Source organism: Sapajus apella, unplaced genomic scaffold, assembly GCF_009761245.1.
Source record: "Sapajus apella isolate SASKATOON/1434 unplaced genomic scaffold, GSC_monkey_1.0 scaffold29, whole genome shotgun sequence".
NCBI classification, from domain to species: domain Eukaryota; kingdom Metazoa; phylum Chordata; class Mammalia; order Primates; family Cebidae; genus Sapajus; species Sapajus apella.
The window spans coordinates 13,984,697-14,008,745 of record NW_022436969.1 but is presented as its reverse complement, the minus strand read 5'-3'; the positions used below and the strand labels follow the sequence as shown (position 1 = coordinate 14,008,745).

At 41.0% G+C, this 24,049-nt stretch overlaps 1 protein-coding gene across 2 annotated transcripts in view; it reads left to right on the top strand.

Annotated features, from left to right (window-relative positions):
• MYOM1 (myomesin 1) overlaps positions 1-24,049 on the top strand; it is a 162,986-nt gene that overhangs the window by 29,158 nt on the left and 109,779 nt on the right. For both annotated transcript variants that reach the window (XM_032293278.1, XM_032293277.1), the window contains exons 4-8: positions 4,381-4,720; positions 6,198-6,355; positions 21,583-21,675; positions 23,755-23,843; positions 23,938-24,000. In XM_032293278.1, the coding sequence (XP_032149169.1) occupies positions 4,381-4,720; positions 6,198-6,355; positions 21,583-21,675; positions 23,755-23,843; positions 23,938-24,000 (743 nt within the window). The remainder of the gene's footprint in view (positions 1-4,380; positions 4,721-6,197; positions 6,356-21,582; positions 21,676-23,754; positions 23,844-23,937; positions 24,001-24,049) is intronic.

Sequence of the window (24,049 nt, the reverse complement as noted above, 5' to 3'; positions counted from 1 at the left end):
AGCAGCTAACCTTTATTGAGCATATGCTATATACTGATTGTGTAAGATCTGAGGCAGCTTAGAACCCTGCACTGAGAGACATGTGTTAATTGTGTTAAAAGGGACTTCTGTTTCAGAAATTTTGCTATCACATAGGATGGCTGCATGACAAACAAGAATGATCAGAACTTAATACTGCTTATAGAATTAGCTGGAATGGGAAATGGATTCTGGGGTGCTGGTGATTTGACAGGACAGCCAGAGTAAAAATAAAGCTCCAAAAACTATAAAATATTGGGTGATTTTTTATTATTGTGTATATATATTATATTATATTATGTTATATTTTATGTATATATGAAATACATACATGAAAGTCCCATGTAGGCCTGGTCAATGCAGTGGACATGCCCTCTGCCCTCACAGTGTGCTTCTGGAAAATATCATTTCCTCTGCATGGCACCTGAAATTTCCACTTACACTCCAAATATGTATATATTTGAGATAGGTTCTCACTCTGTTATCCAGGCTGGAGTGCAGGTTGCTCACTGCAACCTCAACCTCCAAGACTCAGTTAGTCCTCCTACCTCAGCCTCCCAAGTAGCTGGAATCACAGGCAGGAGCCACCAGCCCAGTTAATTTTTTACAAAGTTATTTGTAGAGATGGGGTCTCACTGTGTTGCCCAGGCTGGTCTTGAACTCATGGTCTCAAGTGTTTTTCCTTGCTTGGCCTTCCAAAATGCTGGAATTATAGGCATGAGCTACCATACCTGGCCTGGGTGAACTTTTTTTAAAAACCCAAGATGATATGGTTAGGTAGATGAAAAATATCTTAGTTGTCAGTGTGGTTTTAATTATTATTCATTGGGGGCAAAATCTCATCATAATTTGAATTCCTTGTTCGATGGGAAATAAATTGCTATTTACTTTGAGGTAAACTTCAAACAAAATTATCACAAAATCACAAGTGTGTGTGATGCCAATTTTGTATCTTTATTACATAAGCATTTTTTTTTTAAATTTTGAGCAGTAATCATATTCAAAGGAAAACGTGTCCTGGACACCAAGATTAAAGCTGAGCAGGAATTTCTGGTTCATCTCCTGTTTATTTCCCTTTGAACAGAGAGAGTTATTCCCATAGCTCAGGTGACACTCAAAGTGAGGCCATCCTCTAAGAGCAAATGTCATGGAAAAGTAGATCCTCTTGGAAGTCAGGAAATAATTTTGTTGTGATTGATGGTGACCTACTTCTGTCGCCTGTGTTTTTCTTTCCATTGCCCTCTGATAGTTCCTTTCTGACTTATGTCAGAGGCTAATGTCATAATTGCTCTGAACCCAATTAGGAAGGTAAAGGGATAAATAACATTCTATTTTTAGCTGATATCTTTGCTATCTCTGATTTTTTTAAGTGAACTTTCCAGACGAACATGCTTTTGTTGCTAAGTATGCACGCCCAGCCTTTTGGCTGCTTCACAGTAGCTTAATGTAACTCACATTCCTTATAGGAGATGGTAGGCTAGGAGTAAAGCCTTTTGTCTCCAGTATTTTTCCCACTCTTTCAAAAAATCATTTAAAAACCGCATCAGCTTAACACCAGCCTAAATGGCATGACTCCACCTGGCAGGACACAAAATGAAGCTTCTTACTCCTAACATCTTCTCCCTGCTCTGTGCTCTGTCCACACAAAACTATTTGTCTCTTCCAGGCCAGTCTCAAGAAATGATCATTTACCAAATAAACTGTGATAACAGAAGATGTGAATAAAAATTGATCGTCTAGGATTTATTTTCTAGTTCTCCATTATATCTATATGGCATCATCGCCTGTACTCTATTACTGTGTCGAAAATAACATTTCACAGTGGTTTTGGCAGTATTAATATGAGGAGAGGTTAGGAAAGAAATGAACATTTGTTCTGTGTCTATTATTATTTGCTGGGAATCATGCAAGTTGCTTTATGTAAACCATCTTGCTAAATCTTCCATACAACCCTGCAGAGATGTTAATGTATCAGTGTTTTGGATAAGGAAATTATGGCTCAGTGACTTGCTGAAAGTCCCATGCCTGGGAGGGTAAGAATTGAAAGTCCCATGTAGGCCTGGTCAATGCAATGGACATGCCCTCTGCACTCACAGTGTGCTTCTGGAAAATACCATTTCCTCTGCATGGCACTGGAAATTTCCACTTTTACTCCAGTAAATTGGGTAAACCGTGTCAACAAGAGATTTTGAATTGAGACTGTCAGAGATTCGCAGAGTACTGGGAGATTTTAAATGTATTTTTACTATGTAGTAGTATACTTCTGTCACGTTAGCCTCACAGTTTTGCTTTTGTGTCCAGATTATGGAAGGGTTATAACTGATAAATCCTGACTTTTATTTAAAGGAGAATATCCCTGCTGCCTTGGATCTAACATATTTTTTAAATGTAGTTGCCATGTGAAATAATTGCAGTTTTTTTTCGAAGTTTCGCTTCTTTGTAAATGGAAAAGGCAAGGAGACTATCACTTCATTCAGCTCTCTAGAGCTGTGTCAGCGTGTCCAGTATCAGTAGTAATATATACTTAATATATATACTTAAATATATAACTTATATAAATATATAAGTATATATTAAGTAATATATACTTAATATATAACTTAAATATAAAGTTCTCTTACTTGCAGCCTGGGGCAAGACTAGCATTGAATATGATCCATTATTACCTGAATTGAAACAGATCACAAAGCTCATTTCACATCTCCCTAGTATATATTGACTTCTATAGAGAATTTCAAGCAAATTCTCCTGATGGTTTGTTTTGTATTCACTTAGTAATTCATTCACTTCCTATCTTGTTAAAAAAAGAATGAGAGGTCATTATGTCAGGACACTAAGCTAAAAATCTTTCATTCTTCCTCCTCCCCTGCAAATGATAATGGACATGTTACTAACATCTGGAGTAGGGATTAGCGTATTATTATTTACACAGAGAGAGAAAAAACGTAAAATTTACTCATCACATTTAGTCAGAAACAACGTGGACACATCTTCTCTGCCAGATGTTTCAGGAATATTCCATGAGAAACCCCACATTCGGCAAATGTGCGCTGCATGGATTCAGATGCTAGGAACTTGCAAACACAATGGCAGCATTTGCTTACATTCTGAAGTAATCATTCTTGGAATGTACAATTCTGAGTTAAGAGGCCTAAGGAGACTGAATTTCAAGAAAACCTTCAATATAATCAATACACTCTTTCACTAAAACATTTGAGGAGGTTTACAACAAAAGGCATTGAAATATGTTAAAATAATTAAAATATTTTTAAACAACATGAATAAATCACAGCACAGATTCTATCATAAACTGCCACACTAGGCATTGCACTTGGGATGTACCACTCTCTTGCTATTGTCATCACGAATAATAAGTCACATTTATAAAAGTCACCACTTCCACTACACAAGTTTGATAATTTCTTAGTGTATAGTATAGGTACACACATAGTATATGCACACACAACATGTATTATCTTAGAAAGAAACCCAGAAGGCATAAGGAACCTCATACCTGCAGCAACTCCAGGCAATGCATTACGTCAGCAAAGTGACAGAATCCAGATCAAGCTCCTACTCATGTATCAGGGTCACAGGCACACAAACTAGATCTCATCTGAATATGGCTTTTCTGGAAAGGAATCATAATCTTTTATCATAAACAAAATCATATTTAAACACACTAAGACAACCAGTGAGACGACCTTGGGCAAGTTATCTAACTTCTCTGAACCTTGTTACCATATATCTAAAACAGAAATAATAATTTATCTCGGCCAGTCACAGTGGCTCACGCCTGTAATCCCAGCACTTTGGGAGGCTGAGGCTGGTGGATCACATGAGGTCAGGAGCTCGGCCTGACCTCAGCCTAGCCAACATGGTGAAACCCCGTTGCTACTAAAATTACAAAAAATATTAGCCGGGCATGGTGGCAGGGGCCTGTAATCCCAACTACTTCGGAGGCTGAGGCAGGAGGATTGCTTGAACCCAGGAAGCCTTGAGGTTATAGTGAGCCAAGATTGTGCCGTTGCACTCCAGCCTGGGCTACAAGAGTGAGACTCTGTTTCAAAAAAAAGAAAAGTTTATCTCATAGGGTTTGTATGGGGATGAAACAAGATAGTATATGGGAAAAGCACCAGGGCCATAATAGGTGTTATTGTTACTGTTATCATTATTATTGTTATTTGTTAAAGCAAAAACACTTCTGTACATGAAGCGTCAGCTTCTGATTTACCAGGTTTTTCTATATCAGATTTTCTTTTGGTGCAAGATAATAGTGTCTGAGGTGTGGTACTTTGAACTTAGTAAAATCACAAAATCTTATCACTGCCATCCATACATTTTGCCATTTTTGTGTTTTAGTCAAATGCATGTCAGTGGAATTACAGATACAGAGGAAGAAAGAATTAAAGAAGCTGCTGCTTATATAGCCCAGAGGAATCTTCTTGCTAGTGAGGAAGGAATCACAACATCTAAACAGTCCATGGCATCCAAGCAGTCCACAGCATCCAAGCAGTCCACGGCATCCAAGCAGTCCATGGCATCCAAGCAGTCCACGGCATCCAAGCAGTCCATGGCATCCAAGCAGTCCATGGTTTCTAAACAGGCCACGTCCACTCTCCAACAGGAAGAAACTTTTGAAAAGAAGTCAAGGAAAGTTGTGATTAGAGAAAAGGCAGAACAACTGTCCCTGAGGAAAACAGTAAGAAAAAACAGTTTAACATAACTTACCAGGTGGAAATCCATGTCACAAGTTGTGTGTGTGCGTGTGTATGTGTGTGTGTGTGTGTGTGTGTGTGTGTGTGTGTGTGTAGATATAGATTGATTTGTTTCTTCTTTTTTTGAGATGGAGTCTTGCTCTATCCCCCAGGCTGGAGTGCAGTGGCATGATCTCCACTCACTGCAGCCTCCACCTCCTGGGTTCAAGTGATTCTCCATTCTCAGCCTCCCGAGTAGCTGGGATTACAGGTGTGTGCCACCACACCCAGCTAATAATTTCTATTTTTTTTTTTTTTAGTAGAGATGGGGTTTTGCCATGTTGGCAAGGCTGGTCTCGAACTCCTGACCTCAAGTGATCCACCCACCTTACCCTCCTAAAATGTTGGGGTTATAGGCATGAGCCACCGCACCCAGCTGATTTGTTTCTTTTTAGCGTCGTGTTTTTTTTTGAGACGGAGTTTCACTCTTGTTACCCAGGCTGGAGTGCAATGGCGCGATCTCGGCTCACCGCAACCTCCGCCTCCTGGGTTCAGGCAATTCTCCTGCCTCAGCCTCCTGAGTAGCTGGGATTACAGGCACGCACCACCATGCCCAGCTAATTTTTCGTAGTTTTAGTAGAGACGGGGTTTCACCATGTTGACCAGGATGGTCTCGATCTCTTGACCTCGGGATCCACCCGCCTCGGCCTCCCAAAGTGCTGGGATTACAGGCTTGAGCCACCGCGCCCGGCCCCAGCTGATTTGTTTCAAATGAAGAAGTATGTGGTCTTTTGGAGAAACGAAACATAAGAAACCAAGGAGAAAGACATTAAAATATTAATATGTAGGTCAAAGAAAGCAAACAGTAGTTTTAAACTCCATGGAATTTTATGTTTTAAGGAAATTAATGATTTTTTAAAAACCTTAAGAAATCCACCTTACAGAAGTGAAATATGGCCAGGTATGGTGGCCCACACCTGTAATCCCAGCTTTAGGAGGCCAGGCAGGAGAATTACTTGAGGCCAGGAGTTCAAGACCAGTCTAGCCAACATGGTGAAACCTCATCTCTACTAAAAATACAAAACTCAGCCAGGCATGGTGGTGCATGCCTGTAATCCCAGCTACTAGGGAGGGTCAGACACAAGAATTGCATGAACCTGGGAGGTGGAGACTGCAGTGAGCCAAGGTTGCAGCAGTGCACTCCAGCCTGCCTGCAAAACAAAGCGAGACTGTATCAAAAAAAAAAAAAAAAAAAAAGAAAGGAAAAAGAAATTAAAGATGTTGATTAAGCTTAAAATGTTAAATGTCAAATAACTACATCTGTTCTTAAAAGGGAGAAGGGAGTGCATTTTATCTAAACAAAATTAAGCTTCCAAATGGAAAAATAAAACTTCTGGTTTCTATTTGTTATTTTAGCCCCAAAAGTCACTTTGATTTAGTGGTATCTTGGTAATATGTTTGTTTGCTTATTTGTTTTTTCAGTTAGAAGAAACCGAGGCATATCATGCCAAGTTAAATGAAGACCATCTTCTCCATGCTCCTGAGTTTATCATTAAACTTCGATCCCACACGGTTTGGGAGAAAGAGAATGTAAAATTGCACTGCTCCGTTGCAGGCTGGCCAGAACCTCGTGTCACGTGGTATGTTATCTTTATGAAACCTAACAGAATTCATTACACAACGTTAAGTTCACCTCGAGTGAAAACACACAGAACAACCATATGCAAGAGTAAAGGAAGGCATCTACAAGATTGTATGGGTTTTCAAAAGACTGAAGAAGTGTATTCGGATGAATTTTTATGTATGGAAAGAGAAAACAGTCTTGCATATATATATGCTACATGATAATACTCTATAATCCTATTATACAAATGGGTGTTTATTTTATATGCAGTATTGCATTTTAGTCAACATATTTACATACCAAATATATGTCTGTAACTGCTATGAATGATAAAAGTAAAAATTAGCTTCCATCAACGAACTTTACGCAACATGGCAGGATTTTGTGATCAGAAGCACTTCTGCCTTTTACAAATAACTAAAACTCAGAAGGCTTCCATCTCTACCCCTCGTGTGAGCTGAGGCCTTAATGTGCCTGCCTTTCTGCCTCCCTTCCCTTCCCTTCCCTTCCTTCCTTCCTTCCTTCCTTCCTTTCCCTTTCTTACTTTTTCTTTCGTTCTTTCTTTTTCTTTCTTTATATATATATATTTTTTAAACCAGAGAGCTTAAGTAAATGCATCAATGTGTTTTCTGACACCAAGCGAAAGAAAGAATTGGAATGGCAGATAGTACCCAACATGGGTCATATTTTCTTTCCATAAAGAATAAGCACTCTTTTTCTCCTTCCATACTATATCCTATTGCAATTGTCAATAACCTTGTGACCCCTAAACTGAGAACTTTCCTGTCATATGTCACAAATATCTGCCATAGACAGCAGAAGTATGAAAAGAATTGAGCCAATTAAAAAAGATATTTCAGTTTTACTCTTGCATGCAAATACCTGCATCCAAGAGTAAAACTGAAATATCTTTTTTAATTGGCTCAATTATTTTCTTATCTTCAGGAGTGGTGGTAAATGCACCTTAGGTTGCAGTATAAACACTACACGAATGTCACTGTCACCCAGAGGGCCTACCTCCTTCTTCTTTTTTTCTGTTATTTCTAAAGTTGATCAGATGGCTGCCTAGCACTGTGGAGGTAGCTGATAAGATAAACCCACTTAACTCTCTAAGGTTATTCTTTTTTCTTTGAAGATGGAGTCTTGCTCTGTCACCCAGGCTGGAGTGCAGTGGCACAGTCTTGGCTCACTGCAACCTCCACCTGCCGGGTTCAAGCGATTCTCATGCCTCAGCCTCCTGAATAGCTGGGATTGCAGGCACCCGCCACCACACTCAGCTAATTTTTTGTATTTTTAGTAGAGACGGGGTTTCACCATGTTGGCCAGGCTGGTCTCAAACTCCTGATCTCAAGGGACTCCTGACCTACGTCAGCCTCCCAAAGTGTTGAGACTACAGGCGTGGGCCACCGTACCTGGCCTCTAAGGAGCACATGATGAGTTTTACCTGTAATCTTGAGCTGTCTTTGATGATTTTGAATTTACTTACAATTTTTCTATATATGTAAACTCTTCGGGGCTTCTGAGTTTGGAAACCAAAGAATAAAAATCAAAGCTGGCTATGAATTATGAGGACAAATAATTTATAGTAAACAAAAATGAGAATGATGGAAACATATTTTTATAAAAATGAAGTTTAAAACAATCAGTTTACGTCGGGCATGGTGGCTCACACCTGTAATCCCAGGACTTTGGGAGGCCAAAGTGGGTGGATCACGAGATCAGGAGATCAAGACCAGCCTGGCCGAGACGGTGAAACCTTGTCTCTACCAAAAATACAAAGAAATTAGCTGGGCGTGGTAGCAGGCACCAGTAATCCCAGCTACTCGGGAGGCTGAGGCAGGAGAATTGCTTGAACCTGGGAGGTGGAGGCTGCAGTGAGCCAAGATTGAGCCACTGCACACCAGCTAGGTGACAGAGTGAGACTTTGTCTCAATAAATAAATAAATAAATAAAATCAATTTACAAGCTTTAAAATAGAAAAGTAAGTTAGTAATCACTCTGCCTTTGCCTGCCCTTTTCCGTCATTACAGAGTTGCACAATTTGCCTTGTTAAAGGGAAATTTCCTCTTGAAAAACAAATTACTCCCCACCTCAAAAAAATTTTTTTCAAAATTTTCTATGAAATGCACAAACAATAGCAAAATTTTAGCTGCAATAAATATTAGTAAAAATAGTTCTTCTTTCATAAATTAAAATGTGTAAGTGAATAATTTAAAGGCCTTTGTTGAATACATGCATTTATTATACAGTTTCCTATTTGTGTTTTCCTACTTTAAAAAAAATTAGAGTTAAAGATGATTATCAAAAAGATACAAAGTAGCCTCTGGGAGATAAATATTCAATTCATAAGCATTTATTTATTCTGTTAAGTACACAGCAACTTGAATAAAAACCCGGCCACATGCCCTTGATAGTGTTATTAAGCAAAAGCAATGTGATTTCACAAAAGCAAAGCTCAACTTCAGAGATTAGACTCCTTACATTGTGCCCTGTGGATCTGGAAAAAAGTAATTTAAAAAATGGAAACTTTCCAGAAAATTAGGAGATGACTGAACTGTTAACCCTTCAAATTCCAGTTAATTCAAAAATAGAAATACTGTCCATTTGCAGTTATCCTCACAAACTGGAAATGGACAAAGCTTTCCCAGGTGGCTTTGAAATATTCACATCCTTTACCTGAGGATGTTACGTCCTAGGGACTCCTTTCAAACAAAATGGAAGGCACAGAGACAAGCTTTCTCTCCAGAAGTACTGGATAAGCCTCCTCTGGTACCTGCAACCCCTTTAGTGCTCTTGGAGGTAACAACTCTCTCCAGCCCCATGGAAAGCATCAGTCCTAGCGACTCCATTCCTTATTTTACATTCTCCCACAAAGGACAGACCAGAGCATTTCACAGATAGTCTCCTTGCCTTGCAAACTAAGTGAAAAATAAATATTGAAAGAAACAAACAACAAGGCTTCAGTGAGCTCTGATCACACCACTGTGTTCCAGCCTGGGCAACAGAGCAAGATTCTGTCTCTTTTTTTTTTTTTATTTTTTTATTTATTTTTATTTTTTATTTTTTATTTATTTATTTTTTCCCCATTTATTTATTTTATTGCATTTTACATTTTGGGGTACATGTGAAGAACATGCAAAATTGTTGCATAGGAACACACGTGGCAGTGTGATTTGCTGCCTTCCTCCCCATCACCTACATCTGGCATTTCTCCCCTTGCTATCTCTCCCCAGCTTCCCACCCCCCACCGTCCCTCCCCTATTTCCCCCCAACTGACCCCAGTGTGTAGTGCTCCCCTCCCTGTGTCCATGTGTTCTCATTGTTCAACACCCACCTATGAGTGAGAACATGCGGTGTTTGATCTTCTGCTCTTCTGTCAGTTTGCTGAGAATGATGGTTTCCAGGTTCATCCATGTCCCTACAAAGGACCCAAACTCATCGTTTCTGATGGCTGCATAATATTCCATGTTGTATATGTGCCACATTTTCCCTATCCAGTCTATCGTCGATGGGCATTTGGGTTGGTTCCAGGTCTTTGCTATTGTAAACAGTGCTGCAATGAACATTCGTGTACACGTGTCCTTATAGTAGAACGATTTGTAATCCTTTGGATATATACCCAGTAATGGGATTGCTGGGTCAAATGGAATTTCTATTTCTAGGTCCTTGAGGAATCGCCACACTGTCTTCCACAATGGTTGCACTAATTTACACTCCCACCAACAGTGCAAAAGTGTTCCTATTTCTCCACATCCTCTCCAGCATCTGTTGTCTCCAGATTTTTTAATGATCGCCATTCTAACCGGCGTGAGATGGTATCTCAGTGTAGTTTTGATTTGCATTTCTCTGATGACCAGTGATGATGAGCATTTTTTCATATGTTTGTTGGCCTCACGTATGTCTTCTTTTGAGAAGTGTCTGTTCATATCCTTTGCCCACTTTTGAATGGGCTTGTTAGTTTTTTTCTTGTAAATCTGCTTTAGTTCTTTGTAAATTACGGATATTAGCCCTTTGTCAGATGGGTAAACTGCAAAAATTTTTTCCCAATCTGTTGGTTGCCGATTCACTCTAATGATTGTTTCTTTTGCTGTGCAGAAGCTGTGGAGTTTGATTAGGTCCCATTTGTCTATTTTGGCTTTTGTTGTCATTGCGTTTGGCGTTTTGGTCATGAAGTCCTTGCCTACACCTACGTCCTGAATGGTTTTGCCTAGATTTTCTTCTAGGGTTTTTATGGTGTTAGGTCTTATGTTTAAGTCTTTAATCCATCTGGAGTTAATTTTAGTGTAAGGTGTCAGGAAGGGGTCCAGTTTCTGCTTTCTGCACATGGCTAGCCAGCTTTCCCAACAGCATTTATTGAACAGGGAATCCTTTCCCCATTGCTTGTTTTTGTCTGGTTTGTCAAAGATCAGATGGTTGTAGATATGTTGTGTTGCCTCCGAGACCTCTGTTCTGTTCCATTGGTCTATATCTCTGTTTTGGTACCAGTACCATGCTGTTTTGATTACTGTAGCCTTGTAGTATAGTTTGAAGTCTGGTAGTGTGATGCCCCCGGCTTTGTTCTTTTTGCTTAGAATTGACTTGGCTATGCGGGCTCTCTTTTGGTTCCATATGAAGTTTAAGGTGGTTTTTTCCAGTTCTGCAAAGAAGGTCATTGGTAGCTTGATGGGGATAGCATTGAATCTGTAAATTACTTTGGGCAGTATGGCCATTTTCACGATATTGATTCTTCCTAACCATGAACATGGGATGTTTCTCCATCTGTTTGTGTCCTCTCTTATTTCGTTGAGCAGTGGCTGTAGTTCTCCTTGAAGAGGTCCTTTACATTCCTTGTTAGTTGTATTCCTAGGTATTTTATTCTCTTTGTGGCAATTGTGAATGGAAGTTTGTTCTTGATTTGGCTCTCTTTAAGTCTGTTACTGGTGTATAGGAATGCATGTGATTTTTGCACATTGATTTTGTATCCTGAGACTTTGCTGAACTTGCTTATCAGTTTCAGGAGGTTTGGGGCTGAGACGATGGGGTCTTCTAGATATACAATCATGTCGTCTGCAAATAGAGACAATTTGACTTCCTCCTTTCCTATTTGAATGCCCTTTATTTCTTTTTCTTGCCTGATTGCTCTGGCTAGAACTTCTAATACTATATTGAATAGCAGTGGTGAGAGCGGGCATCCTTGTCTGGTGCCACATTTCAAGGGGAATGCTTCCAGTTTTTGCCCATTCAGTATGATATTGGCTGTTGGTTTGTCATAAATAGCTTTTATTATTTTGAGATACGTTCCATTGATACCTAGCTTACTGAGTGTTTTTAGCATAAAGGGCTGTTGAATTTTGTCAAAGGCCTTCTCTGCATCAATTGAGATAATCATGTGGTTTTTGTCTTTGGTTCTGTTTATGTGGTGAATTACGTTTATAGACTTGCGTATGTTGAACCAGCCTTGCATCCCCGGGATGAAGCCTACTTGATCATGGTGGATAAGCTTTTTGATGTGCTGTTGCAATCGGCTTGTCAGTATTTTGTTGAAGATTTTTGCATCTATGTTCATCATGGATATTGGCCTGAAGTTTTCTTTTCTTGTTGAGTCTCTGCCGGGTTTTGGAATCAGGATGATGTTGGTCTCATAAAATGATTTGGGAAGAATTCCCTCTTTTTGTATTGTTTGGAATAGTTTCAGAAGAAATGGTACCAGCTCCTCTTTGTATGTCTGGTAGAATTCAGCTGTGAACCCATCTGGACCTGGGCTTTTTTTGGGTGGTAAGCTCTTAATTGCTGCCTCAACTTCAGACCTTGTTATGGGTCTGTTCAGGGTTTCGGCTTCTTCCTGGTTTAGGCTTGGCAGGAGGCAAGTGTCCAGGAATTTATCCATTTCTTCCAGGTTTATTAGTTTGTGTGCATAGAGTTGTTTGTAATAATCTCTGATGATGGTTTGAATTTCTGTGGAATCTGTGGTGATATCACCTTTATCGTTTTTTATTGCATCAATTTGGTTATTCTCTCTTTTCTTTTTTATTAATCTGGCTAGTGGTCTGTCTATTTTGTTGATCTTTTCAAAAAACCAGCTCCTGGATTTATTGATTTTTTGAAGGGTTTTTTGTGTCTCTATCTCCTTCAGTTCTGCTCTGATCTTAGCTATTTCTTGTCTTCTGCTAGACTTTGAGTTTTTTTTGATCTTGCTCCTCTAGCTCTTTCAGTTTTGACGATAGGGTGTCAATTTTTGATCTCTCCTTGCTTCTCATGTGGGCACTTATTGCTATATATTTTCCTCTAGAGACTGCTTTAAATGTGTCCCAGAGATTTTGGTATGTTCTGTCTTCATTCTCGTTGGTTTCGAAGAACATCTTTATTTCTGCCTTCATTTCATTGTTTATCCAGTCAACATTCAAGAGCAAGTTGTTCAGTTTCCATGAAGCTGTGCGGTTCTGAGTTAGTTTTTGAATTCTGAGTTCTAACTTGATTGCACTGTGGTCTGAGAGACTGTTTGTTACGATTTCCGTTCTTTTGCATTTGCTGAGGAGTGATTTACTCCCAATTATGTGGTCAATTTTAGAGTAGGTGTGATGTGGTGCTGAGAAGAATGTATATTCTGTGGATTTGGGGTGGAGAGTTCTGTAAATGTCTATTAGGTTTGCTTGGTCCAGGTCTGAGTTCAAGTCCTGGATATCCTTGTTAATTTTCTGTCTGGTTGATCTGTCTAATGTTGACAATGGGGTGTTAAAGTCTCCCACTATTATTGTGTGGGAGTCTAAGTCCCTTTGTAAGTCATTAAGAACTTGCCTTATGTATCTGGGTGCTCCTGTATTGGGTGCGTATATATTTAGGATCGTTAGCTCTTCTTGTTGCATTGATCCTTTTACCATTATGTAATGTCCCTCTTTGTCTCTTATGATCTTTGTTGCTTTAAAGTCTAATTTATCAGAGATGAGAATTGCAACTCAAAAGCTGGGCACTGTGGCTCATGCCTGGGAGTGGTGACACATACCTGTAGTCCCAGCTACTTGGGGGGGCTGAGGCAGGAGAATCACTTGAACCTGGGAAACGGAGGTTGCAGTAAGCTGAGATTGCACCATGGCACTCCAGCCTGGGTGACAGAGTGAGACTCTGTCTCAAAAAAAAAAAAAAAAAAAAAAAAGAATTGGTAGACAACTAAGAACATAGTGAACTGTACTTCTGAAAGCAAGATTTGTCCTGGGTAAAACTGGAACTCAGACAATCAGTTAGCAGATAACTGATGATTGGAATGGCAGTAAACAGGGTCAGGTTCAGGCTTTGTAGGCATGAAGCTCATAAAACTTGGAGGGCATGCTGTAAAATAAATGAATAAATTAGCAGTATAAGCTAGGGCATGAGGTATTGCAGGGATTTGGGTAGTGAGAGACCCTGAAACTTAATCTTCATTTACTTCAAGTTAAATCCACCTCTGGGAGTTGACTTCTGGGTGGGATTAGTATATCTTCCTGGGAATGTTTTTAAAAAGTCATTAACTGGGCCTAGTGAGGTGGCTCACCCCTGTAATCCCAGCGTTTTGGGAGGCCAAGGTGAGTGGATCACTTGAGGCCAGGAGTTTGAGACCAGACTGGCCAACGTGAGGAAACCTTATCTCTACTAAAATACAAAAATTAGCCAGGCATGGCAATGAATGCCTGTGATCCCAGGTACTGGGGAGGCTGAAGCAAGAGAATTGCTTGAACCCAGGAAGCAGATTGCAGTAAGCCAAGATGACAACACTGCACTCCAGCTTGAGCAACAGAGACCCTGTCTCAAAACAACAAAAAAACAAAAAAAAAACAACCATTCACTGGAGCACTAATTGACTTTGCACTGCTGATACAGAGCACAGAATCTTCAGTAAGCAGCCTTCTCCTTGAAGAGCTGGGAACCCACAACCCAAGCAAGAACCAAGATCGCTGGTGATGACATTGCTGGCATTTATACCTTTTTGGTATCTGATTGCAGCTTCCTGGGTCTGACACTGAGGACAAGTATGATGGGAATATTGAGAATGCCCTTCCTGAATATCAGGAGGTTAATTAAAGGGGTAAATTTGTGACGATCTTCATATAATCACACTGCCTCCACTCGTAGCAGTTAAGTCCTTAGCCACATCTTTCAAAGGCACATGTGCTGGGCCTGGCTCCATCAGAGCCCTTTCCAAAGAGGGTTTGGCTCCAAGTTTCCACTGGGCACCCTTACGTCATGGGAGTCCCTGAAGCCTAACAGATGATACAAACACTCAGCAGCCGCTGTCCAACCAATCCCACGTTACTAACAAATCTATTTATGTGGAACCTAGAGGTTACCCAGAGAGCAATGAATGAGGGCACACATCCCTCATTAAGGTCAGGTGCAGAGACGTGATGCAGTACCATCCTATTCCCAACTTGCTCTGAGAGCAGCAGGAGCCTGTCCATGCACTGGCCTCCATAGAAAAGTTAGTTACAGACCGGGTGTGGTGGCTCACATCTGTAATCCCAGCACTTTGGGAGGCCAAGGCAGGATCACCTGAGGTCAAGAGTTTGAAACTAGCCTGACTAACATGGAGAAACTCCGTCTCTACTAAAAATACAAAATCAGCCAGGTGTGGTGAGGCATGCCTATAATCACAGCTACTCAGGAGGCTGAGGCAGGAGCATCGCTTGAACCTGGAAGGCGGAGGTTGCTGTGAGCCGAGAACACACCACTGCACCCAGCCTGGGCAAAAAAAGCGAAACACCATAAAAAAAAAAAAAAAAAAAGAAAGAAAAAAAAAGGTTAGTTACAGAGGATGCTGCTCCACCCCCACCATGAAGCTGGCCATCCTGCAGGAGGACTCTGTCATCATAGAAGGCAAAATACATATGTAGTGAAAAAAAAAAAAAAACTTTTAAAATTTAATAGGGTACATTTATGTAATAACTTGTATTAATAATAGTCTTTCTGTTTAAGAGGAGAAGAAAAGAGCATTTATGTTTGTGTTTGTTTTATTTGCATAATGAAATTCTGGAAGGATATGTAAGAACCTAAGAAAAGCTATTGACCCTGAGAGGGAGCCTTGTAGAAGGAGACAAAAGTGGTAGGAAGTTACCAGGAAGGGTTCGCTATGCACCCTTTATTCTTCCTGGTTCTTGAACCATCTAAATGTACTACCGAGTCAAATTTTAAACATTATATAAAATAGTAGAGAAGGAAAAAGTTTTCTTTAAAAGGAGAGAATGATGTTAATTGTATACTTTTTACAGATCGGGATTCAGTTGGGTTTCTGGCCTGAAGCCTAGATTGAATTTGTCAATGGAAATCTTAATTCTAGCCTGCAGGAAGATTAGGTGAACTCACTCGAGCAATGTGTTGGTATTAGTGGGTACTTGTCATTCACTCACTCACTTGCACCCAAGCTTTCATATCTATATATTGAACACTGGACTAGATCCTCAAGGAAAACATTTACGATACATGTTTAAAATTATTCCGTTTCAGGTAGGTGAGGTGGCTCATGCCTGTAATCCCAGCACTTTGGGACACCAAGGTGGTTGGATCATTTGAGGTCAGGAGTTCAAGACCATCTGGTCAACATGGTGAAACTCCATCTCTACTAAAAATACAAAAATTAGCCAGGCCTGGTGGCAGTCCTCTGTAGTCCCAGGTACTCGGGAGGCTGAGGCAGAAGAACTGCTTAAACCTGGGAGGTGGGGGTTGCAGTGAGCTGAGATTGTGCCACTTTACTCCAGGTTAGGGGACAGAGTGAGACTCTGTCTCAAAAAAAAAAAAAAAAAATCTTCAGTTTCACCCAAAAGTCATTGTCAAATAGATACTTAAAGAAATTAGTCATTAAGCCCATTATAAGTCAAGACCGAGAAATAAAATAGTTATGAAGGCAGAGAAAACTCTTCTATTTTCACAAATTATGAAGATCCGTAAATTTCATAATAGAATCATGCATTGAGTTTATTTTCAAGATTAGAATTATTTATCGGCTGGGCGCGGTGGCTCACGCCTGTAATCCCAGCACTTTGGGAGGCCAAGGCGGGTGGATCACGAGGTCAAGAGATCGAGACCATCCTGGTCAACATGGTGAAACCCCGTCTCTACTAAAAATACAAAAATTAGCTGGGCATGGTGGTGTGCACCGGTAGTCCCAGCTACTCCGGAGGCTGAGGCAGGAGAATCACTTGAACCCAGGAGGCAGAGGTTGCAGTGAGCCAAGATCACACCACTGTACTCCAGCCTGGGTGACAGAGTAAGACTCTGTCTCCAAAAAAAAAAAAAAAAAAATCATTTTGGTGTGCATTGTTGACAGAAAATAATTTTTGTGAAGGCTTTTGCTTGACCATGCTTTACACTGCCAAAGAGCTTTTACTGTGACCCTGTACTATCAAAGTCGGCCCGACATCCAAACTAACATTTGTCCGGGGGGAATTGTGTGTTTTACACACATAAAGGAAATGTTACTGGAAAAACTTATAGTATACTGAAAGCTCATTAACAATTCATAGACATTATATAAAAATGATAAGGGAGATGGTATATATCTGAATATTCACAGGGATTTAAGAAAGCTTTTGACATGTAATCCCAGGGTGTGGATTAATCTCCAAAATTAGCCAATGACTATTCAGCTTGGAATTTCACTTTCCAGAAATAACAGCTGTGAAATATATACAGAATGGGCCCCAAATCCTTTTTTTCTTCCCTGACTTGAAACTAAAGACAGCTAAGGTGACTCCAAACCTAAATGCCTCGCTGGGTGAAATTCCTTGGAGAATAGAATCAAATACCTTTCTGACTTAATCCTTTCAATGAAGAATTTCTCACATTGGTATCTGGGGCTCCAGAGAAAAGACTACAAGTTCTGCAGTCAAAGTGGTGTCTGATGCGTGTGTGTTTTAAACCCATTTCTCTTGCCAGGTGGTGATAATAGAAAAGTCATTAGCTGGAGGAAAGGCTTTAAGGCGCTAATTGAGTGGTACTGGAAGGAAAGGATGGTGAAGCAACCATGGGAGCTGCAAAATAGTTTTTAATTTTATTTATTTATTTTTTGAGACAGAGTCTCGCTCTATGGCCAGGTTGGAGTGCAGTGGCACGATCCCAGCTCACTGCAACTTCCGTTTTCCAGTTTCAAGCAATTCTCCTGCCTCAGCCTCCTGAGTAGCTGGGACTACGGGCATGCACCGCCATGCCCAGCTAATTTTTTTTGTATTTTTTAGTAGAGACGGGGTTTCACCATGTTGGTCAGGGTGGTCTCGATCTCTTGACCTCAAGATCCGCCCGCCTCGGCCTCCCAAAGTGTTGGGATTACAGGCGTGAGCCACCGCACCCAGCCCTATTTTATTTTTAAAAATTTAGTTTTTACAGACATGGGGTCTCACCATGTTACGCAGCTGGCCTCAAACGATCCTCCCACCTCAGCCTCCCAAAGTTCTGGGATTACAGGCATGAACCACCACTTCTGACCTGCAAAATACTTTGTAATGCAAATTTTATAGAGATATGAGCAATACTTTTGATGAGAAGCCAAATTGAGTGTCACTGACTCATTTGGTCAAACAGCACGTCACAGCCTTTGGTATCACAATGCCTTTCTTAGGCAAAGAGAAACCACCGAAAACGCTCCATCCAGCACAAGAAAGAGTGGAGCCAGAGCGAGCTTCTGAGTCCAGTGTGAAATTACCTAAATCAATCAAATAAGAAGAGCATGTGGATTAACATGTTCTACCCTGTCCTTCATCAAAACGGGGAGTGCTGAAAACTAGCAGTGGCCAGTAGATTTCTTTTTCCGGCCATCTCTGATCATAGTCCTGTCTGCTGGAGCCCTGTGTTGAGACAGCTGTCTGAGGCTGCTGGCAGGGAACAGCACTGCACCAACTTGCAGGGTCTTCTGTGTTTGGAGAAGGTTATGTTGCTGCACCTGCCACGCAGCTGTGATTCTTGAGCCAGTCCCATCCTCTGCATTTTACATCTGAGGGAACTGAGACTCAGAGCATCAACTTACTTTCTTCATGTGCATTTGTTGAAAATCATCCAACTTTGGGAGGCGGAGGCAGGAGGAACGCTTGAGCCCAGGAGTTTGAGACCAGCCTGGACAGCATAGTGAAACCTCATCTCTATTTATTTAAAATAAAATTTAAAATAACATAAAATCATCCATATCATGACATATATGTTTGTCAGAACTCTGTTCTCTCAGCTAAAAAAATTATGAAGCTACAATTAATTTATTTCATTACATGATAATTCTGTTCAACCCAATGTAACCAACTGAGGGCCTGCTGTTTGCCCATGACTCATTCTTCCTCAGGAGTGGAAATAGAAGTAAATGTGGATCAGGCCAGGCACAGTGGCTCATGCCTGTAATCCTAGCATTTTGGGAGGCCAAGAAGGGAGGATTGCTTGAGCCCAGGAGTTTTAAGACCAGCACAGGCAACATAGCAAGAGCCCATCTCTACAAAAGATAGAAAAAATTAGCTGAGCATGGTGGTGCATACCTGTAGTCCCAGCTATGCAAAAGTCTGAGGTGGGAAGATTGCTTGAGCCTGGGAGGTGGAGGTTGCAGTGAGCTGTGATCATGTCATTGCACTCCAGCATGGGAAACAGAGTGAGACCCTGTCTCCCAAAAAAGAAAAAAAAAAGTAAATGTGGATCAGACCCAGTTCCCAAACCTCAAGGGCTTGACAACTTAATAGAAGAGACACATACCCAACCATAATTTTGATAAATATTATATTTGGTAATTTGAAGCAAGTGACCCTGATGCAGAGAGGCAGGAACAATTCGTATTGTATCATATTTTAGGGAGAAGTTTATTGAAGAAGTGGCATTTGATCTGAATCTTGAAGCATGAGTTGGGGTTTTACTAGATGGAGAAGAGTGATTTTTTTTTTTTAAGTGTAGAAAATGAACTATGTGCTTTAGGGACATAGGGGTGTATGTGTGAGAGAGAGTTGGGGAAAGGAAGGAGCTGACTGAAGCCAATATTCTTCCTTTCTTTCCCTTTCCATTATGTTCCCTCCTCCCAAACCTCCTTATGATCATGTCCACAAGTCTGAAGAAATGAAATGCAGAGAGAACAATTGGAAAATGGAAGCATAATATGGGTCAGCAGCCAGGCTGCCGGGTCAAAGTCCCCCTTTGCTGTTCCTGGCTGTGTGACTGGGCAAGTTCCTGAAACCCTCATGCCTTGGTTTCTTCATCTGAGAAATGAGGTTAAAAACAGCACTATCTCATATGGCGATTGTGAGGACTGAACTTACCAATGCATACATAAAGCACTTAGAGCATTCCCTGGCTCATAGTCAATTCTCTGTGTCAGTGGTGTTTATCAGGGTTATTTATATCATCTGTGCATGCCAAGTAGGCTGTATGAAAGGGAAATAAGTAAAACCCAGTTCCTTTTTTGGGCAGGAAAGGGTTTAAGTAGAAAAGCCTGGTCCAGCACCATAGCCACTGGCTACTGAGAACATGAGGAAGTGGTGAAGAATTCAGGCACCTCGTACAGACCCAGAAGACAGGGAGAGGCCCCTCTGCAGAGTCCAGTCACTGAGGGCTGCGAGACTTAACCAGACATGGAGCAGTCAGACAAAGGGAGGCTTTCAGCTCTTATTTGTCAGGTTTCCTTTCATGATTTGTATTATAAATTCTTCCAAGGCAAGAGCCATGTTTGTTTATGACATTGAATAAAACCCTTAAACATAATTATCTTTCAGTACAATGATATTGCAGGCCAGGCACAGTGGCTCAGGCCTGTCATCCCAGCACTTTGGAAGGCCGAGGCTGGTGGATCACCTGAGGTCAGGAGTTCAAGACCAGCCTGATCAACATGGTGAAACCCCATCTCTACTGAAAATATAAAAAATTAGCTGGGTTTAGTGGCGGGTACCCATAATCCCAGCTGCTCGGGAGGCTGAGGCAGGAGGCTCGCTTGAACCCTGGAGGCAGAGGTTGCAGTGAGCTGAGATCACACCATTGCGCTCTAGCCTGAGCAACAAGAGTGAAACTCCGTCTCAAAAAAAAAAAATACAATGATATTGCTTCTAATAACATGCTAGAATGTTAGCAGGAATAATATTTTGCTCTCATTTTACACAGACAGCCAGCAATAAAACCCCCAACACAAAGCCTTCCTCTCAATTTGTTTAAAAGCTTATTCGTTTATTTATTTATTTTGAGACAGGGTCTCTGTTGCCCAGGCTAGAGTGCAGTGACATGATCACAGTTCACTGCAGCCTTAACTTCTCAGGCTGAAGCTATTCCAGAGTAGCTGGGCCTATAGGTTTACACTCAGCTAATATTTTGTAGTTTTTGTGGAGTCAGGGTCTCGCTTATTCCCCAGGCTGGTAACAAACTCCTGGCCTCAAGCAATTCTCCCACCTCCACCTCCCAAAGTGCAGGGATTACAGGGATTACATGTATGAGCCACCATGCCTGGCCTAAAAAGCTTTTTAATTGTAGTATAATATGCACACCAAAAAGTGTGTATCATATATAAATGTATAGCTTTAGTGAATTTGTAGATTGCACACACCCATGTAACTGGCACTCAAATCAATAAACGTTATCAGCACCCAAGAAGACTCCTTCATGCGTCCCAACACACTACTGATTTCTAGTAGCATTAATTAGTCTTTTTGTTTTTGTATTCTATATAAAGCAATCATTCTGCATCTGCAGTTTTGTAACTGCATTTTGTTATGTGACATTCAGCCATATTGTTGTCAATGGTCAACATTTTTCATGTAAGTTTACAGAGGAGGGGAAAGCACTTCATCAGGAAGTATTACTATATTGCTGGGGCACTTCACACAAGCTTATATGATTTACATTTATTTATTTTATTATTATTATTTTTGAGATGGAGTCTCGCTCTTGTTACCCAGGCTAGAGTACAGTGGTGTGATCTCAGCTCACTGCAACCTCCACCTCCTGGGCTCAAGCGATTCTCCTGCCTTACCTTCCTGAGTAGCTGGGATTACAGGCGCCTGCCACCACGCCTGGCTAATTTTTTTAGTTTTAGTAGAAATGGGGTTTTGCCTTGTTGGGCAGGCAGGTCTCAAACTCCTGACCTCATGTGATCCACCTGTGTCGGCCTCCCAAGGTGCTGGGATTACAGGAGTGAGCCACCATGCCTGCCCGATTTCCATTTGTTTAATTGATGCTACTGCTACCCTCAATGCCCTATTTCCAGGTGTTCCTGCAAGAACAAGAATTGTATGTGTGTGTTTAATCACGAAGTTACTTAACTTCAACTTACTTCGTTTTGTTTCCATTCTGTTATAGGTATAAAAACCAGGTGCCAATAAATGTCCATGCAAACCCTGGAAAATACATTATTGAGAGTCGATATGGAATGCACACTCTGGAGATTAATGCGTAAGATAACATCAATGTCCGTGTGTTGCTCAACAGTGCTCAGGGACGCGACTCAGCCCTGCAGTTAACAGCCACTCTCCCCACTTCCTCCCAGTGCTGCATGATCACAATGAGGGACATTCATATACAGTGCTTCTCTGGGTGCACACCTGAAAGTGATATGTATGACTGATCCTTACCATGCGCACAGTACCTCCCAAAGTGATTTTATGTTTGAATTTAGTCAAAGATGATGAGGAAAAAAAACAATTTGCATCTTTTAATTTATCTTTTTATATACTTGAGATTTTTTCTTAGATGTAAGTAAGAAAATAGGTTGCATAAAGAGGCATTTACATTAATAATCGTTTGAGTCCCAAATCAATATCATCATCACATTCTCTTGCTTTTAATAAATGAAGGCCATGGAGATCCAGGGAGGTGGCATTGAATACGGGCTTAACTTGGAGATAATGTTCTTTCCTTCAGATTGCCAGGAACCATGGGAAAGTATGCCCTCTGTCAATCTGTGTTTATGTGAAGCAGCCTAGATATTGAGATGTTTAAGCTTAAAGTAAAATCCAAAGCAAAATTTGAAAACGAAACCTACATCAAAATTCCTAAGTTCCCAAACGTTTATTATGCCTCCCAAGATGATTTTGAAATTCAAGCCTAATTAGGTGAATGAAACAGCTAAACGAGCCCCACCATTTTCAGTTTAGATAAACCCATGGCGTGCATAAATGTCAAGGTGAAATTTATATCATTCATTCTCAAGGGATGTATAGCCTTCTTCTCAGATCAGAGATGCTGGCCAAGTAATGCTAGAACCTGTGACATTTGCCAAGCACTGACCCTGACCCAAAGTCAGGTCAGTTCGGCCAGTGGGTGGTTCTGCTGATGCAGCACTTTCAAAATTAAGTAGTTATGAGACGGGCAACTGTATTTGCCTTCCTGGGGTTCTATTGATGTCTGTAAAATTTCAGCAAGAAAAAAGTTTACACAAATGAAACTGAACCCTGAGGAATAATGAAGAACACGAGAAACTGGTAATGATAAGACATAAAACAACCTGCTTTGAAACTTTAGCCTCTTCATCTCTCCATGAGACCATTCTCTCCCTAATGGTCTGTTTTTTATAAGACATTCCAATTTCTGTATTATAACTTAGAAGAACATCCAAATGACACTTCTTGTGTTGTGCTGTGAGCTGAAACTCCAAGTATGGCCTGAACCTTAGTGGAAATGAAGTGTAAATAACTTAGTTGAGGTTCGAAGCTAGAACACATAGACCAGCTGGGCTCAGGGTAGTTGTGGGAATCTACATGGAGGGACTACTTCTTTCTCTTTCCTGTTGCCCCCAGACTGAAACCCACCACAAGGGCAGGACAGCAGGGACCACACCCTCCAGTGTGCCTCTGGGTAGTTACCTGCTACAAAGGTACACGCCTGCACATTTTCTCCTCCTAGTGCAACTTTAGATAAGTAGAGTATAATGCTGTTCACTCTATAATTTATGTGCCTAGCACTTGGTTGACTTTTTTGACCTTTTTTTTTTCTTTTTTTGAGACAGAGTCTCACTCTGTCACCCAGGCTGGAGTACAGTGGTGCAATCTTGGCTCAAAGCAATCTCCACCTTCCGGGTTCAAGCAATTCTACTGCCTCGGCCTCCAGAGTAGCTGGGACTGCAGGTGTGTGCCATCATGGCCAGCTAATTTTTTGTATTTTTAGTAGAGATGGAGTTTCACCATATTGGCCAGGCTGGTCTCGAACTCCTGACCTCATGATCCACCCGCCTTGGCCTCCCAAAGCTTTTTTTTTTTGACATTTTAAATGAACCTAGACTAGGGTCACAGTGAACTATAGGTGTTCTCTCCCCACCCTATACTGCTGGCATGAAACTGCAGCAGATCACTTGGACTAGGTAATATCCCACAGGTAGCTAGATCAGAGACAATAGCTGTACCAGGAGAGCCAAAGAGCCACGTGTTAGCCACTGATTTGCAGGGGGCTGCGATAGCATAGAGTTCCCTGATGGAACGGCTAGTAATTACAAGGACTGTCACTGTGATGGATGTTCATTTCCATCTGTTCTTTCAGATGCGATTTTGAAGATACAGCTCAGTACCGGGCCTCGGCGATGAATGTTAAAGGAGAGCTTTCGGCATACGCTTCAGTTGTGGTGAAGAGTAGGTTTGCTACTTTTTTTTTTTAATTTCTCCCTATTGTTTTAAAATAATCTGTCACAAAGCAGTTCACATGTATTTCTGTTTTCTTCTCTAGGGTATAAGGGAGAGTTTGATGAGACTCGCTTCCATGCTGGGGTTTCCACCATGCCTCTCAGCTGTAAGTTTAAAAACATATTTGCTAAGTGTCACCTCTGTGTTCAATATGG